At 41.9% G+C, this 18,509-nt stretch overlaps 1 protein-coding gene across 6 annotated transcripts in view; it reads right to left on the minus strand.

Moving 5' to 3' along the window:
• Window positions 1-486: 486 nt before the first annotated feature.
• LOC130912058 (NLR family CARD domain-containing protein 3-like) overlaps window positions 487-18,509 on the minus strand; it is a 31,202-nt gene continuing 13,179 nt past the window's right edge. For 5 of the 6 annotated variants that reach the window (XM_057829860.1, XM_057829851.1, XM_057829875.1 and 2 more), the window contains exons 4-9: window positions 18,018-18,320; window positions 15,605-17,555; window positions 8,899-9,069; window positions 8,374-8,544; window positions 7,619-7,792; window positions 487-2,722 (exon numbers count right to left, since the gene is read on the minus strand). In XM_057829860.1, the coding sequence (XP_057685843.1) occupies window positions 2,716-2,722; window positions 7,619-7,792; window positions 8,374-8,544; window positions 8,899-9,069; window positions 15,605-17,555; window positions 18,018-18,273 (2,730 nt within the window). In that variant the 5' untranslated portion in view covers window positions 18,274-18,320 and the 3' untranslated portion in view covers window positions 487-2,715. Of the gene's footprint in view, window positions 2,723-7,618; window positions 7,793-8,373; window positions 8,545-8,898; window positions 9,135-15,604; window positions 17,556-18,017; window positions 18,321-18,509 lie in introns of those variants that run through there. The other variant, XR_009062535.1, reaches the window with a different exon arrangement.

Genomic DNA, 18,509 nt, shown 5'->3' on the forward strand with positions numbered 1-18,509 from the left:
CAGCTCAAAACAGTTTAGGTGGTTAGAGAAGGTATAAAACATCTTCCTTGGAGCTAGTTTGATATCGGGAGCATCACCTTTGTGGGTTGGATTAAACTCTCAAAATGGCCAGAAAAAAGACAACTTTCACGTGAAACTTGACAATCTGTTCATAGAAATGACAGCTAGAATAGAAATTGCCAAGAAATTGAAGAATTCCTATAACGCTGTGTACCACTCCTTCAGAGAGCACTACAAACAAGATCTAACCAGAGTTGAAAGAAAAGCGGGAGGCCCCGCTGCACAACCGAGCAAAAGACTAGTACATAAGAGTCTCTAGTTTGAGAAATAGATGCCTCTCAGGTCTTCATATAGCAACTTCATTAAATAGTACCCGTAAAACGCCAGTGTCAGTGTCGACAGTGAAAAGATGACTCCGGGATGCTGGCTTTCGGGGCAGCGTGGCAAAAAAAAAAAAAAAAAGCCAAATCTGAGGCATGCTAATTGAAGGAAACAATTAATATGGTCAAAAGAACACAAACATTGGACAGAGGATGATTATCAAAAAGTGTTATGGACGGACGCATCATAGTTTGAGGTGTTTGGACTTTGGATCAAAGAGAAGAACATTTGTGAGATGCAGAACAACTGAAAAGATGCTGGAAGAGTGCCTGATGTCATCTGTCAACCATGGTGAAGGTAATGTGAAGGTATGGGGTTGCTTTGGGGCTGGTAAAGTGGGAGATTTGTACAAGGTCAACAGGATTAGAAATAAGGAAGGCTATCACTCCATTTTGCATCGCCATGCCATACCCTGTGAACAACGCTCGATTGGAGTCAATTTCATCCTACAACATGACAATGACCCAAAGCACACCACCAAATTATGCAAGAACGATTTAGGAAAGAAGCAGGCAGCTGGTATTCTATCTGTAATGGAGTGGCCAACACAGTCAACAGATCTCAACCCCACTGAGCTGTTGTGGGAGCAACTTGACCGTATGGTACGCAAAAAGTGCCCATCATACCAATCCAACTTGCGGGAGGTGCTTCTGGAAGTGTGAAGTTTCTCTACATAACCTCAACAAATTCACAGCTAGTATGTCATTGGTCTGCAAAGCTGTAATTGTTTGCAAAGGAAGCATTCTTTGATAAATGCAAAGTTTGAAAGAGAAAATTATTATTTCAAATAAAAACCCTTATTTCTCACCTTGTCAATGTCTTGACAGTATTTTCTATTCATTTTGCAACTCATTTGAGAAATAAAAGTGACTTTTGAAGGAAAACACAAAATTGTCTGGGTGACCCCAAACTTTTGAACGGGAGTGTATCAGGGTAATGACTATATATCAGAATGGTGATATATCACCTTATTGTCTCGCCAAGAAGCCACATATTGTTTTCAAAAGGTGACATGTTTAAAAAAGGAAGCAGTAGGTTGCTAGCCAATTTTTCAACAACAAGAATTTCTGTATTACTACATTGGCTGCCAGCGACGTCTAAATGATTGAAACTTTTGAATCGATGTCCACAAGTTTGCTTTTCCCCTTCATCCTGTCGGAACGCTAGAGGCTGGTCGGTCGACATCAAAGAGTTCTCCTCTCTCAGGGCGAGTTACATTTACTTTCCGACTAAATTTTGAAGAAAATTTTACTTCTATGAGTAGTTTCACCACGCCATCCATTTGACATTTTCTTGAGTCGAAGAAAAAATGCTACTCTGCTAATTTGGCCTACGATAATCGTTTGTTACTTAACCAAAAGTAGGTGGCCAAAAATTATACTCAAGTTAGAGTAGCGTTACTTCCAAATACCGTAATATTGCTTCAGTAAAAGTAGTCATTTGACAATATTTACTCAAGTACAAGTAAAAAAACATCCTTTGGTGAAAAGAATACTCAAGTGGTGAGAAATTACCGATCATTAATATTTGAAATCATGTCATCCGAGTAGCGTTATTTGTTTGGCCATAATACTGTTCATAAATATCATAAAAATAACATGGACATCTGTCCAGGTAATTGTAAAGCATCCTCATCTTCTATAAAATTGCCCTCTCGCTGTGATTAGTACCCATTTTTCTTTACCATTAGGAATACCTGTTAAGTGAATTAAACATTTCCAGTGTATTTATTCAAGTATTTGTGGATTGTTTGGTGATTTTTCAACTTTCATTTCAGGTTAGGGTTTTACAGTTCCATTACAAAATAACATTAGATCCTCTTTTTGACATGAAGAAGTGAAAATGATCATTTTTAAAACATTGATTTCGAAATGAGCAAAACAATTTCAAGTGTGCGTTACCTTTTTTTGAATTTGTGACAAACATGAGTTGAACTTTAATAAGATATTTATTGAACTCATTGGCTCCCGTTGGCGGTGCTGGAAGTCCAATCCATTTGGTCATTCCCTCCCAGTCCAAATGGATTGGACGTTTACTCGTGACAAACATATTCCAATTCATGGCAGAAAATAACTGCCAGCTGTTTGGTGGCAGCATGGTAGAGCGGCGTTGCAGCAAAACACCCGACGCCGGCAGACGAACCCCCTCAAATTCGGGGAGCGTGGCCGCTTTTGCCGTTAGCGCCGACACCTGGTGCTCTTGAGGTCGTTGGACAGTACGTAGCATCGAACTAAATCTGAAGAACAAATGGGCTCAACGTCTTTTAAAAATGAACATCTGGAATGTCTCGCCCTTCTTGAGACCAGGGATCAAACGTTCTTCTTAGCTGTACAATTAAACCCTGAAGAAAGACACAAAGAAAAGGAATTGAACATGAATAAACACCAGGGTGTCCCCTCCGTATAAAAAGATTGAGGCGCGCTGCCACGTCATTTTTTTTTTTTTTTTTGAAAGATCTAAAGAAACATTCTAATTTATAATTTGGATAATTAAACAAGACATCTATATAATTAATTAAGCGCTATTTGCCATAAGTCATCTGAAATAGCACATCAAATACAAATTGTTCCTTTCCACGCTTTATTTTGAAAATCACATCAGTTCTCCTGTTGTAAACTTCCGCCTGACGTCGGCGTGGACTCCGCGGAGTTGGAAATCGGGGGCAAAAATATCCGTAGAAAGCTATTTCAATTTGATGAATGGAATTCCAGTGTTTAAGCCTTTGAAAACAACCTTAATATGGACATTGGACATAACGTTGAAGTTCTTTATGGCGTGTCTATGACCCGAATCGTTGCGTCCTAGGAGCTTATTTGCCACAGGCCAGTGAAACGAGGAGTAGAAATAACCAAATGGTTATGGCAAGCGTTGTATTTTAATGTTGCGATAACGTGTTCAAAAGCGGAATGATGCAAGATCACAGCTTTACACTCAGCTCAGGAAGACGCTCCAGGGAAGGAGAACTGAAAGCAAACGCAGGCAATCTGGCTCGGACCAAACATGGACAGAAATGGCAAAGTTCAAGCCCTGGCTGTCCCACATAAATCAAGGTGAGTTTAAGATTTGTGCAACTATTATTTTTATTTATCATAATTGTATCGTTTTAACTTCAAGTGCCCGTGACACAAAAAAAGCATGTGTATTTCATATACCACGTGGTATTTTATGCTCCTGATTGAAAAGGACCGCTTGCATGTGTGTGGAAGCGATCAATATATTTATTCAATTTTTTGAATCCCGCACTACCGAAATGGGATTCATGTGAAACACTGGGATCATGGCACACGTTTTAACAAGGAGGCGGCTTGCATTTTGTGGCTGACTCCCTGTACACCCAGAAGGCCACTCGGCCGACGACCGATGGCTTGTCGCACGCCACGGTCGCCGTGCTCGGGCAGCCAGGCGCTCTCATCTGCAGTTCTCGATTGTGTCCAGACTTCTACCCCCCTTCGGTCCTCTTCGCTGGCCCGCCTATCGAGGCTAGCCTCGGCTTAGCATCGGGCAGCCACGCGCGCCGGCCGGTTTGTCCACTGAGAAAAGTTTGTGGAACTATTATTTTTATTCATCATAATTGTATTGGTTTAACTTCAAGTGCCCGTGACACAAAAAAAAAAAAAAAAGCATGTTTATTTCATACTTCACGCGGTATTTTATGCTCCTGAATGAAAAGGACAGCTAGGATGTGTGTGGAAGCGATCAATATATCAAGTCAATTTTTTTAATCCTGCGCTACGAAAATGAGATTTTTGTGAAACAGTGGGATCATGGCACACGTTTTAATAAGGAGGATGCTTGCTTTTTGTGGGTGACAATGCTCCCCGTCCACCAAGGCGGCCACTCGGCCGACGACCTGCGACTCGTCGCGCACCATGGATGCCGGCCGACGAGCGTCCGTGCTCGGGCAGCCACGCGCTCACGTTTGCGGTTCTCCATTGTGTCCAGACTTCAACCCCCCTTCGGTCTTCTTCGCAAGCCCGCCGATAGAGGCTATCCTCGGCTTGGCATCAGGCAGACGTTGGCCAGTTTGTCCACTGAGAATGCGCCATTTTCAGCGTTCATTCCCCTCTGCGCCCCCGGCGACGGGCACTGCCTGGCTGCCGAGCCCAAACTCGCTCGCTGCCGGTGGCTTGCCGATCGGTGAAGACAATCACCCCCGCTGCCTTGTGTTACACGTGCCGGGGTAGTTTTGTGTGATTTTTTTCCTTTTCGAAAGGCGAGAAAGAGACTTGGAAGTGCCGCTCGGCTCGGGTTAGCATGTTGCCTAGCTGTCACGCCTCCAGCTTTTTTTTTACGCTCTTTCCTCAGTCTTCGAAGCCGGGACAGGGAAATGACAAAAGCCGGACAAACTCCGGTGACAAAAAATACCGTTCGGGAGGTTTAAGAAGTCGGTAGTTTTGACCATTATGCAGTAGTTTAGCTCTGCCGTACTGAATAAATACATTTTTGATACTTCATATTCCATTTGGCACAAGACTGTTATTTGTCACGAACATACCATTTATTTAGCATTTGGGGAAAAATACTTAAATAAAAAGAATATCCTGTAAAAACACTGGAGTAGAGAGATTAAAACAATGATGACATTTTGCTGCTCTGCAGCTGTAGGCGCTAGATCGCTGTAATGACAGGAGTGGCTAAACTGCAGGTTAAAAGACTCATTTCTCGTCATCTGCGCTTTGCCAAATTGTTGTATATAGTCAAATCGTCTCAAAATATTAAAAAATATCAAAACTTTTATTTCCAATAATAATGCACGGTGGCCAAGTGGTAAGCACATCCGCCTCACGGTTCTGAGATCATGTGATCAATCCTGGTCTCCGGCCTTCCTGTGTGGGGTGTGCATGTTCTCCCCGTGCCTGCGTGGGTTTTGTCCGGGGACTCCGATTTCCTCCCACATCCCAAAAACATGCGTGGTAGGCTGATTAAACACTCTAAATTTTCCATAGGTATGAGTGTGCGCATGATTGGTTGTTTTTTTCCCCAGAGTGCCCTGCGATTGGTTGGCAACCAATTCAGGGTGTACCCTGCCTACTGCCCGTAGTTTGCTGGGATAGGCTCCAGCACCTCCGCGACCCTCGTGAGGATAAGCGGCATGGAAAATGAATGAATGAATGAATGAATAATAATGCTATTTAAGATTTTTTTTTTTTTTATCGGGTCACAGGCGCTTTAACCTTGTAACACCGAATGTGACGGCTGCGACCCTTTACCCATATTATCTTTGAAGTCTCGTCACGCTGTAGTTACGTCACCCATGTGCAACTGCCTGGTCTCATTTGAAAGTGCGTAAGTTGAGGTCCACAACAGTTTTGACTTCAAGTCAAGTAAAACGGGAGATAATGTCATTCGAGTTTTATTGCACTCACAAATAAGCATTAAAACGCTGCATGGACCATGTGTTTAAGTCCATATTTCCATCATTTCTTGTCTTTTTTCAAAACTGAAAGCACCACCAAAGACGACATATCCCAAGAGCCGTTGTGGGGTCAAGAAGGAGGGACGTAATGTTAACATTTTTTAATAAATTGCCGAGCGAGGCGCCACGTAAGGAGAAGGAGGCAACGTAGCGAGCGACGGCCGGTTGGATTGAGCGAGCAACTTTGAAACGTGCGGAATAAATCGAAAACTAAGTTTAGCGCAAACTTATGCATAATTTCATCAACTCAAGGAAGAGGATGAGCCGGATTTGCCGTTGTTTTACTCGGATGAGCCGGCGTCTCGGCGAGTAACAACAGCGCGCAAACGTTGGAAGAGTGGCGAGTGGGCTGTCTGACATAGCTCCGTGTTCTGTTCAAGAGCAAACTTTCTTAAGTCGCACGCCTGGAAAAATTGAATTGGACTAGGTTATTGTCGATATTTTTTAAGGACTTTTTTTTTCAATGTTATATTTGATATTTTTTTCTTCACTATCAATCTTTTCAATTTTTATATACTGTAGATGTGTGTGTTCGAGGAGGTTGATTGCATGTACCTGTGTATACTTTTGATAAGGTGATGTGTACAATTCCTCACCTCACAAAGCGATATCCTCCAAACCCTTTTTATGTTAGATGATATATATGTTAGATGATACATATGTTTATATATTCCCTATTTTACACTGTATATAAAGGCCAAAAACACCTATGACCATACCTGCTGTTTGTGTTGAATTGTCAAACATAAAACTATTCATTCTTATTTTGTTCTGTCGAATGTTTACCCTAACAAGTTGAATAAATATTATCAAGCTTCAAAACGGTTGGTCGAGCATGTTTGGTTGTCAATGGGACATCAACATCACAAATTTTCTAAAATGTTGATTATCATTGGTCAGTGAAGAAAACAACAATTTGGATATGAAGATTATGGTGTCCTGAAAAAAGGGACCCAACCTGGCCATTGTAAACAATTTTTTCTTTGAAATATAAAGGCAACATTAGAGGCATGCAAATTCGGCCAACATTGGCGTAGGTGTTAAAGGGTTAAGGTACGGTGTTGAAAAAGGTTTGTTTATAACTTGGCACACCGCTTGTCCCAAAAATTACAAAACAGATGGTGAATTTGCATTGAAATAAGTATTTTTCATCACATTGAAACAAATATATTTTTATATCGGTTTGTACTAGGGACTAACTTTCAAACAATCAGAAAAGTAACTCCCTCAAAGACATTTCAGTTTTGACTTAAATTGCATTGACTAATGTAATCTTTGAAAACATGGATTTGAAATACTGTAGTCCTAACGGCTAATCCAGTTTACGTGTATGTAAATTACAGATGTTTGTGTCTTCCCATTGCTCTTATTTATTTATTTTTTGTGTGTCTTCATTTCGCATTGCGCTTATTATTATTTTTTTTTTTGTATGGGTGAAGACTGAGACAGACCTGAGGAACCGGCTGGGGACAATCTGGTGGCACGCATCACATTGACTATATACAGTATGGTCCACTTATTACTGATTTCCTTCATGAAAGAGCCTTCAAATTGTTTTTTAAAAATCAAGTGCAGGCAGGATGCAAACTTTGCAAGTAGATCTTGTTCATGGTTCTTCTTGGAAAAAATGAAATGTATTGATAGTAATCAATAATATAATAAATTGTTTTAAAAAAAGAAAAAATCTTATTTGTCATGATATGAAAAAAATTCCACCACGGCAAGCTGTCTGAATCCGATGCAGCCCACCACCACAACAGCTTCAAAAAATTCTAGCAGAAACCCTGAAAACTCTGACAAGCAACATTGTTTTGATCCTACCCGACAGTCTGCAGGCGATAGCTTGGATCCTCTTGGACGTGCGATAAGACCCTCCTTCCTTCTTCACCTATTGGATTACCCCACAGCAATAGGTTTTGAAGATGGGAGGGGTTTGACTTGAGCGCCTCGGCCAACAAAACGCATCCTTTATCCGTGATCTTGCAAAGTGTCAGCCTGCAACAAATGATATAACTGCGTGAAGTCAGGAAGGGAACCAGGAAGATTACCAAAAAAAAACAGCACATCACAAAACCCTGTGATAAATATGAAAAAACGAATCGTTTTATCCAAGGGCATAGGTTTGCATAGGGACGATAGGGACAAAACACTACCAACTTTTTAGGATGCTCAAATTGTCCCCACCAACTTTTAAGCAACCTTATATGCATTATATAATGTGTTCAGTTATGTATATGGCTAATTTAGATTGTCTTCCTATATGATGTGACGATAGAATTGACCCTAGCATTATTAAGTGAATTATTTTTAATATTATCAGACTTCCATTTACCCCTTTTTCACTTGCTAATGAGCCAGTCCATGTTTTTTTTTGTGTTCATGTTCTATTTTCAATCACCAACAGGAACGCTCATGTGCTGGCTGTAACAGTCTTCATTTATTATGGATGTCGTCAACAAGGACGTTTTTCTCGTACGACTACACTGAGCGAATTGTTCTTTTTGCTCATTACACAGTGATTCCATTGATTACTCGACCGGAACCACAGAAGATTACCAACAGGAGCAGCTCCTTACGTGAGGGACTCCAATTTGCAGTTTGGGCTGGCCAGTCCTTTTGAGAGGATCTCCACCCCTTTGTCTGACAGAGCGTTCCAGCTCAGATTCAGATGCCTCAGGTTGGCTGGAGATCTGAGAATGGAAGCCAGCGGGTGACAGCCGTCTTTGTCCAGGCCACACATTCTTAAACTGGAGAACACAGGCAGGAGGAAGACGTGAGCCAAACATACAACCTGCTGACTTTAGTATGCTGCTTTGAATAATAATCATAGATTTTATTTCAAGATGACAAAAAGGCAAATTACAAAACCTGATTTATCGTTTTATCGATATGGTGGATTGTATGATCTAGTCATGATGTCACCAACAGGAACGCTCATGTGCTGTCTGTGACAGTCTTTATTAGTTTTGGATGTCGTCAACAAGGATGTTTGTTTCGTACCACCACATTGAGTGAATCATTCTTTTTGCTAATAATAGCAGTGATTCTATTGATTGGTTGACCGGAACCACAGAAAATTATGAACAGGAGGAGTTCCTTACATGAGGGACTCTAAGATGCAGTTTGGGCTGGCCAGTCCTTTCGAGAGGATCGCCACCCCTTCGTCAGACAGATTGTTGTAGCTCAGATTCAGATGCTTCAGGTTGGATGGAGAGCTGAGAACGGAAGCCAGCAGGTGACAGCTGCCTTTGTCCAGGTTACAACCATGTAGACTGGAGAACACAGACAGGAGGAAGACGTGAGCCAAACATAATGCCTGCTGACTTTGGTCCGCTGCCTTGAATAATAAGAACAGATTTTATTTCAAGATGACAAATAAAAAAACAAAACCCAATGACAAATCTGAAAACTAATCCTTTTTTCGATATTTTGCATTTTATTTTCAAGTGAGGATGTGAGCAACAGGAACGCTCATGTGCTGACTGTTATGCAGTCTTCATTTGTTTTGGACGTCGAAAACAAGGCCGTTCATCTAGTCCCACCGCGATGTTTTTTTTTTTGTTTTGTTTTTTTAATTCAAGATTGAAACTCGGAATTTCCTCAAATTTCAACGCAGTTGACATTCTTCAAGATTCTGAATTTGCAAGTGTTTCAGGATGAACTTCAGGTCAACATTTTCTTTGCCGCCATATACATTGAAATTAAGGCTGGCCACCGATGAAAAATGTTCATCTCAGTGAGCAGCATGAAATCCTCGCAATGAATCACACAGAACCATCATCAAATCAAAAGAAAGCAAGAGACCCAGCATATAAAGACCTCTTGAAATGCGTCTTTCCTCTCGTCCAAACAGCCGCGAGTCAACTTCGGCACCAGTGCCAACCATTTCCGGTTTCCTAACGCTTTCACTCCCAGCCGTTTTTCAGAAGACACAGTCTTCTGTTCATTTGCGATGATTTTGGCCGACTTGTCAAGCACTACAGAATATTGTGTTTGATGGCTACACAAACATTTATTTTTTTTTCATTTTGTTTTGACTCTTTTCCGTTCTACAGTGATGAGCAGTTGAAGATTAGGAGTAATTTCCTTTTTCTATACGCCTTTGGTAGCGTTCTGGAGATTCTGTTCAGTTACAAACAGTTGAAAGTAAAGATGCACGATAATGTCGGTTACCGATAATTATCGGCCGATAGTGGCAATTATGACGTCACTCAGATAACAGATTAAAAAAAAAATCAACCGATAATGGAATCCGATAATTTGATACGTGATTTGGCCTCCAATTGTGCGCAATCGAAGCAGTTTTGTCCAATTCTGCACTGCCGCCTCCTCAACCCCTCCACCCTTGGAAGCCCCTGATGCATGAGTGACGTGACATGGTTGAGGTAGTTGGATGTCGTGGCGGCTCTGTCACCAGCGTGGGTTGATTTTTCCGTGTGTGAAACAAACGGTGCTCTCGCCATCTGCAAAAACACGCACTGCAGAAGTACCACGAGGCGGAACGAAAGCGTCCTCATGCAACACCACTAACCTGATAAGACAATTAAAGCTGCATCACAAAGATATTTGGAACGAATAAGAGGCTGCTGCTAGCGCGAAGGCTAAAGCGAACGTAAACATAAACTAAGCTAAGTTACGGGGCTTGTGACGATCGAGAGACTCTTTTGGCAGCTCGGTCTCGGGCAGCCCCGCCCCACTCATCTCCGGTTCAACTCATTAAGCACCACGGACAGACAGAGGCCTGGCGCAGGTGCTCATTTGCGGGCCGGACGGACTGAAGAGCACAGGCGGGAGGAGGTGCCAGGCTCGGTCGGACGAGAGACGTTTTTTTTTTTTTTACTGAAGTGACCCGAGAACCAAAGCCCCGGATGAAAAAATCATGCAGTTTATACTGTACGTCCACCATTCTTCGTGAAACGCATGCCGATCACATCAGTTTCATCACAGACATTTGGACACGTGACGTCAGTCAAGTAAGCATGTTTATCATTCCGGCACAGTGGTTAGATGATCATTTCAACATGCACCAAACCACACTCACAAGAAGTCAATCAGTCAGTGATGCATTCAGTACGCTATAAATTTACGACAAGGCATGTGCCGGTATGAGATTTTGACGGTACGATAACCTTGGGCAAAAATACCGCGGTATCACGGTATTGCAATTATAGCTCCAAAGTGTGTCATTTTGAGATGTATGGGTTAAAAAAAAAAATCTGGGATTTTTTTTTAATTTTTCAGAACATATTTGCAAATTGTTACATGAATATAATGTTAAAATAAATAAATAGATAACATATTTTAAATAAAATTAAAATGAATAGAACTTATAGGCTATCCACAGGCACAGCTGTGTTTGCTCAAGATTTGAGCAAGGACAAAAATAATTGCTATTAGAAAAAAAAAAAAAAAAAAAAAACGCCTCTAAATAAAATCAAAAAATATTTACTGCACAACTTTTTTAGTTTTTTTGGAGGGGGCAAAAAGCTCAAAGTTTCGCCATTTTCAGCCATTGTGTCAACTCTAGTCTACATGTCATGCCGTTGTGTTAAAAAGACAAAGTTAATAAATATAAATATTGTTGTGTAACGGTTTCATCTCAAAAAAACATTGGGAGTGAGACCTGTCCTTTTCCAGCGAACGTGCATTTTTGGTTAGGGCAAGATCATCTGTCGCAATCAGCGATCTTTGACGCTGTCATATCTGTATGCCTTCTCAGTTCTTTTTTCATTCCAGCATCTGATTCAGTTGGAGGGCGGGGCCGTGGCAGCACACCTGTGGCGCATTAGGGGCGCTCATTATTTAAGGACTCCTGTCACTAGAGCTGGGAATCTTTGGGCACCTAACGATTCGATTACGATTCAGAGGCTCCGATTCGATTATAAAACGATTACTGATGCACCCCACTCCTTTTTTTTCTCTCTTTTTTTTTTTTTTTTTTTTTTTTTATGTTTTGTACATTAGTTCCAAAATTGTTCAAAAATACTCTCAGGCTAAACCACACTACTATTTCAGTATCAAGTTGACATATAGCAGTAAACAAATATACAAAAATAACATTAAATAAAAAACTCCAGTCCCCATTCTGTATCAGCAGCTTTCAACTACATTCAATTAATTTAATGTTGTGAATCAACCATTAAATTTGTTAAAATTGCTCCCGTTATTCCATAATTTCCCTTTTGTCTACTTTCAACATGTGAAAGTTTTAAAACTATTTTAAAGATAGATTCAAGTCAATATTTTACCGATTTAGGAGTATTTTAGATAAAAAGTTAATTAGGTGTGCTTGGAAGGTTCGCTACAACAGCCTTGCAGGGAAGTGTACTGCTTTAAGATGGCGGCCGTTTATAACGCCCGCATCTAGCTTTTTTTTTTAGATGTGCTGCTAACACTTCCAAAGCTGTAGTGCATCTAGTCCTATATAAATGATATCCACCGTAACATTATATGGATGTAGTTTGAAGCAGCTTTTCGGCAGCAGTCAGGTATGTTGGTGTGTTTTTTTAATCTCGTTGCATGAGGTGAGCTAGAGCCGTGAGTTGAGCATTGGCATTAACCGAGGGGCCTGGTAATGGGAAGCATGATGTTTAGCTACTCTCGCTCCGTTCCGTCCCGAAGACCGCGCGGCGCGCGCCGCGCTGAGTGTTGTGTACTTCCGCTTTACTTCGCATATTTTAATAATCGGAATTTGGATGTTTGTGAATCGTTCTCGAATCTTTAACGGCCAAATCGCGAATAATCTAAGAATCGGAAATTTTGCACACCTCTACCTGTCACCGTCTGCGAGTGTCGGACTATTGCTTGTTTGCGTGTTCTTGCCTTGCTTACCGCTGTGTGTGCATCATCCTTCGAGCTTCCCGATGTTTCTACGGTCGTGTCCTGGTTTGATCATTTTACTTTTATGCCCTTGTGGACGTTGTAGTTAGATTTTTGTACTCTGTTATATTCGCGTCTTATAGCGTGCTCTCTTAGTTGTACTTTAGTGATGGGTCCGTGAGACCTCATGAAGCGTGTCGAAACAGTGACACACTGTGTTGAGACAGTGTGGATACTGTGTCATTGAATACTGACACCTGCTGGACATAAAAGTCCCTACAGGCAACCCACTTGACAGACTGACACTGAATTGATGACATGGCATGTAAAATCAAATCATTTAAGTCTTTGCATTCATATTACATTATTCCATATCTTTAAATTATGTGAACATATATTATAATGTGAAAATGTAAGTAATAATGAATGGTGAATGAGGAGTGCCTGTGGACTTTTTGTTTTGATAAAATTTTATTCAAAAACTTTTTTAAATGTTTAAAATTTGGTTGGTTACTTTTTTTTTTTTTTTTTTAAACAATCCTGCTGTGGACAACACACTCGCATGGAACCAACGATGCCAGCATGCAAAAGAATTTCCAGTTGAAAGAGGTTTGGATAAGATGGCCATTGGCTCCTCCAGTATTGAAGAAAATCGGCATTGCGTGCCATGTTCGGCTCGGCCGTGCATCGTTGCACTTTTGCAATTTCATCTACAGTTGCATTGCCTCCTTGACTCCCCACTTCGTCATCTAAGTGCTACCATGGCCCATCAGAAAGAAATTGAAGTGGACAAAAAATAAATTTTATGAATAAACATAAATTAAAATGATAAATTTCTATAAATATTTATATAAATTATAGCTTAATTATAGATTTCTAAAAAGTGACCGTGGGAAAGTAAAGGAATGGCTATACCTTTGTTTATTTTGGGATTATCAGAGACTTCATTCTCATGCTTGGCCCAATAAGTCTTCAGCATTGAGGAGGTGGGAACTGTTTGTATATGACAGGTTAGTCATATACAAAGTACAAATGCGACATTTCACCTGCAAAAAAATAACTTTAATAGTAAAATCAACAGACTTAGAAACGCGCCGCGATCTGTTCAACGCGTTCTGACCAGGACTCGAAACCACACGCACCACACGTCGGGGATAAACGGCGTTTGCTCTGACCGCTAAGCTAACACAACTGCCCGCACGTATTTACCGCAAACGACGGACCCGCATGCACCCGTCACACTAATAAACTAAGATAGACCTTAAAATTAATTGTATTTTGAATGGAAGATGACAAGTGCGTTTTCCCTGTCTTACGTCCATTTCCACAGCATGTAGAGAACGAGGAAGTAACCGTGAGATGTGGATTGTTTCAGCAGCTCCATCCCGTTGACAGACGCGCTTCCTTTTGAACCGGTTTGCCGCGTCGTGACTGTGTGGACACAGTTCAATGAGTTCATGCATCGGTCACGTGATTTTCTTGTAGCGATACGCGTGCCGACGCAGGGGTTGCTCCATGAGCTGGTTGCGCGCGCTGGCGCATTTGTATCACTGGACCCATCACTACTTTGTTATACTCGCGTTTTAGGCGTGCTCCCTTAGTTGTACTTTGTTATACTCGCAATTTTGGCGTGCTCCCTTTGTTGTACTTATTGAATACAAACATTCACTATTTGTTTTTTGGTCTGCGATTTGGATCCGCATCAACGGCTTGCCGTTCACAACAGACGCTATTCTTTTTCCCTTCATTCAAGCTTGTTTCCCAGTGGCCATGAGATTTACAACCTTGACGAAGTTGCTCTCCCAAATAAGACTAGGCTAACATTTTCTACGGTATGACGGAAAATTTTAGTGGTTTTGAAACCGTGAGGTTTTCATACCACGGTAAACCTTGAAACCAGTAACCGGCACGTGTCTATTTATGACGTCTTCATCAGATCAGTTTTCTTAAATCTAGACAAATAATTTTTTCTCCATCTTGTTTTGAGTCTTAAAGACTAGTTAACGGAGGAATGCGCCAGATTATTCCACTTACTTGAAGCAAATATTACCATTTGTTCTTATTAAGCCCGTACATCTAAAAACTTGGTCATTTTTCACCAAAATCAAGAAAAAAAATGCTTTCCAATAATGTTTTGAACCATACCTATTCTTGAGTAAAGAACATCTCTGACAAACATGTTTTTTAGGATTAAATATATTAACGTATTGCTTGAAATAAGGCTGTTAAGCTTATTTTCAGCTAGCTAAATTTCTTATTTCAAGAAATCTGAGTGAAATGTACTTTAAGCGCTGGCAGATAGTTTCACTTATTTCCAATAGATTTATACTGAAAACATGGGAATGTAACTGGTTTTAAGGAGGTGTGCTTTTGCAGGGTAGTAATGTTATATATGCATGTTAGGAATGGCTTACTTTTCCAGGCATTTTTGTGCAATATAGGTATCTACTCTAAGTAATTGTTGCCAAAAGTTTACCATTACACAATGTCAGATTTAGATGTTGGAATTCACTACTTGTTCATATTTGATGTTGAAAAACGAGCAAAAAAATTCTATTTTTACACAGTAATATTTGCTCTTGCGTATACTTTAAAATTTTACATATAACGTTTAATAGAATTAATGGCTTGACATTATCGATCATCGGCTGGGACGAGTCGGTGATCGGTGCTGTGTATTGATCGTGCATCATTAGTTTAAAGGACTGGAAGGATTTTTTTCTATAAATCTTTGGTAGCAAACCTAAGTGCTCCCAAAAAATGTAAAAACACGTCTTTGGGAGTGAATGCGCTCATTTCCTTTCTTTTTCGGATTTGTTGTTGGCTTCTGTAATATGCAATTGTTTTCAGATTCTTTTTCTTTTTGCCCGTTTTGTGATTTGCAGTTGTTTTGTTTTGTTGAGTCATCATGTTTTGTGACTTGTTGCACTTGTTTTTGGATTTGCCATTGTGCTTTTGGATCTTTCCCACTTCATAAAGACCACGCACTTTGATTTTTCAGACGCCTTGACCACCACCAACAGCTTCTCGAGCCCCAAAGGCGATGTGGTGTATTTCCACAGGTCAAAGGACTCCATGGTTTCGTCGTCTGTCAGTAAAAAGAAGGCCAAGGCTGACCACATGTCATTTGGCATTTTGTCCCAGTCAACAATTACTGAACTATTTTTTTTTTTCTGAAACTGCTTCAGCAAAGAGTCGTCCTTCAGCTCGTTTAAGCAGTAGAACAAGTTGATGTTCTTCTCTGGAGTGTTTTGTTTTATCCGCTCCTTGATCAACTTGACAGTCTTTGACTTGCTTCGTCTGCAGTCCTGAGGAGCTCTCAGCAGTTCCCCCACTAGTTTCTGGTTGCATGCCAAGGAAAGGCCAAAGAGGAAGCGGATGAACATGTCCAAGTTTCCTTCACTCTCCGAGGCTTTCTGGAGAGCTGATCGGTGAACCTCAGTGATTTTCCAACCCCCTTCATCTTCTGTATCTTCTTCAGATTCTTTTTCTCCATCGGCTGATTCTGTTTCTTCTTCAGATTCTTTTTCTCCATCTTCTGATTCTGTTTCTTCTGATTTTTCTTCTTCTTGGAAGACACACTCCAGTGCCTGCTCTGAATCAGCCAGTATGTTCTTGTTGTCGTGAAAGAGGCATATCATCACGTGAAATGCGGCCAAATACTCCTGGATGCTCAGATGGACGAACTGAAACATCTTGCCCTGTTGGTTTCTTCTGAGCGGACGGACCTCCTTAAACACCTCGGTGAATATTCCGGAGTGTTTTGCGGCTTGGCTGTAATCAAATCCGCTTTTCGCCAGGTCCTCCTCGTAAAAGATCTGTTGCTTACTCATGGTGTGGTCAAACGCCAGCTTTGCTAGCGCTTTCACGTAATCGGCGGACTCGGTTGTCTGTCGCTCCTTGGACTTGTCCAGCTGGTTAAAAACATGCTCCGAGTACATGTCTGTCAGCGTTGTGGGAAGCTCTCCCTCCTTCCCTTTGTCCAAATGATCCTGAAGAACTGTGGCGGTGAGCCAGCAGAAGATGGGCAGGTGGCACATGATGAAGATGGTGCGAGTTTTTCGGATGTGCTCAATGACACGCTCCTCATTTGGGAACTTTTTCCTGAAGTACTCCAGCCTCCTGGAATCGCTGAATCCTCTCACCTCTGTTCTGCTGTCAATGAGGTCGGACGGGATGTCGCGGGCCGTCGCGGGCCGCGTGGTGATCCAAACCCGGGAGCAAGGAAGCAGGTTCCTCTTGATGAGGTGCCCCAGGAGCACCTCCAGCGGGTAGAGTTTTTTCACATCCATGTCCACTTTCGTCTGATTTTTCAAGTCCATTTTAAAGTTGCACTCGTCCAGTCCGTCCAAGACAAACAAGATCTTGATCCTGCTGCTTTCATAGTCCTGTTTCCCGGACTTCTGCAGGCCGTCTAATATAATGTTCAGAGTCTCCTCGCTGATGTGTCTGCTCCCGCAGACGTAGCGACGGATAAGCTCAGCAAGCGTAAAACCTTTCCCTTTGTCAGTGTTCAACTCACGGAATGTGAAGGGAAATATGAGGTGCACGTCCTGGTTGGCATTCCCGCTGGCCCAGTCACACACAAATTTTTGAACGAGGAAGGTTTTTCCGATGCCCGCGAAGCCGACGGTGAGGAGCGTGCGTATTGGTCGCGGCTTCCCGTCAGGGCTTTTGAAGATGTCGCAGGACAGGATAGACCCCTTGGCGGCGGCGGCACGCGTTTCCATCTGAAGGACCTCGTGCCGATCGTCGGGCGTGACGTCGGCCCCGTAGGTGATGTCCACCTCGGTGTAGACCTCCGCCAGAGGCTGCTGCTGCTTCCAGGGCTCGGTGTTGCACTCGGGAACAAAGCTGTATAAACTCCGCAGGTTGTCCTGCAGGTCTGCCTTCAATCTGGCAATCTGATCATCAACATCATGAACGGAGAAGACGGGGCCTGCAAGAAAGCAGCAGTGAGCCGTTATGGACAAAAAACAACAACCTTGCAAACATCCCCGGGGCACACAGCCACCAGAGACATAGATGTTACAACTTGAAATAAACATTTTTGATGAAAGTTCATCAGCTAAGTCTACTTTGCTTTTGTGAAATATGAGTTAAAGAAGTTAAACAGATTAATTTTTTTAGGAGCTTTACATGCATGCTTCACAAGACAAACAGGCTTTCCAAATGTCTTTGGCTTTGATCAAAACTGATAAAGCTCCGATTGTCTGCCAGGGTAGAAGGAGCACCCGGGGGAGCATTTGAGAATGGAGGCTCAACTAAATCAGTACAACCTGAGGTTCATGCAGACCAGAACAGAATTTTAGGACAAGTAATTCTTACTCGTCTCATGGTTGACTTCCACAGTTTCTAAGTCACCGGTGTCCTAACCCCTGAAGCTACTTTGGGGCCTAACCTTTTATTTCCAGCACGTTGCCACGCAACTTCTCGGCCAAGTTCTTGTTACCAATCTTTTCCAGAATTTTGATGGTCTCCTCCAGAGTATTCTCGCCGTGCTTCTTCACCAGCGCGTTAGCAATGTTCACCCGGCGGGGGTTTTCTTGTACGCTTTGAGGCAGGTCCGAAAAGAACTTGAATTCCTCGAAGTCGTCCTCCCCAAGCTCCTTCAGCGTTCCCAACAGCAGCTCCTTCCACTTGCTGTCCAGAGCCATCCTTCCTTCTTGTCAACACGTGAGCGAAGTGACCGTCTCTCGGATATCTGCGGACAACAACTTTTATTAACTTGAGCTCGTCAACCATTTGAGTGATGTGACCAGTGAGCAAGCAAGATCTCTCTGGGGCCCCCGTCATTGCACGCTGCTAAAAAATGTGTTTTTTGCACACATGAATAAACAAGTAAACGATGTATAAGACCTCATCAAAAGAAAAAGTTGGTAGACAAGTTATA

This window comes from Corythoichthys intestinalis, chromosome 1 (genome assembly GCF_030265065.1).
Source record: "Corythoichthys intestinalis isolate RoL2023-P3 chromosome 1, ASM3026506v1, whole genome shotgun sequence".
Lineage (NCBI taxonomy): Eukaryota > Metazoa > Chordata > Actinopteri > Syngnathiformes > Syngnathidae > Corythoichthys > Corythoichthys intestinalis.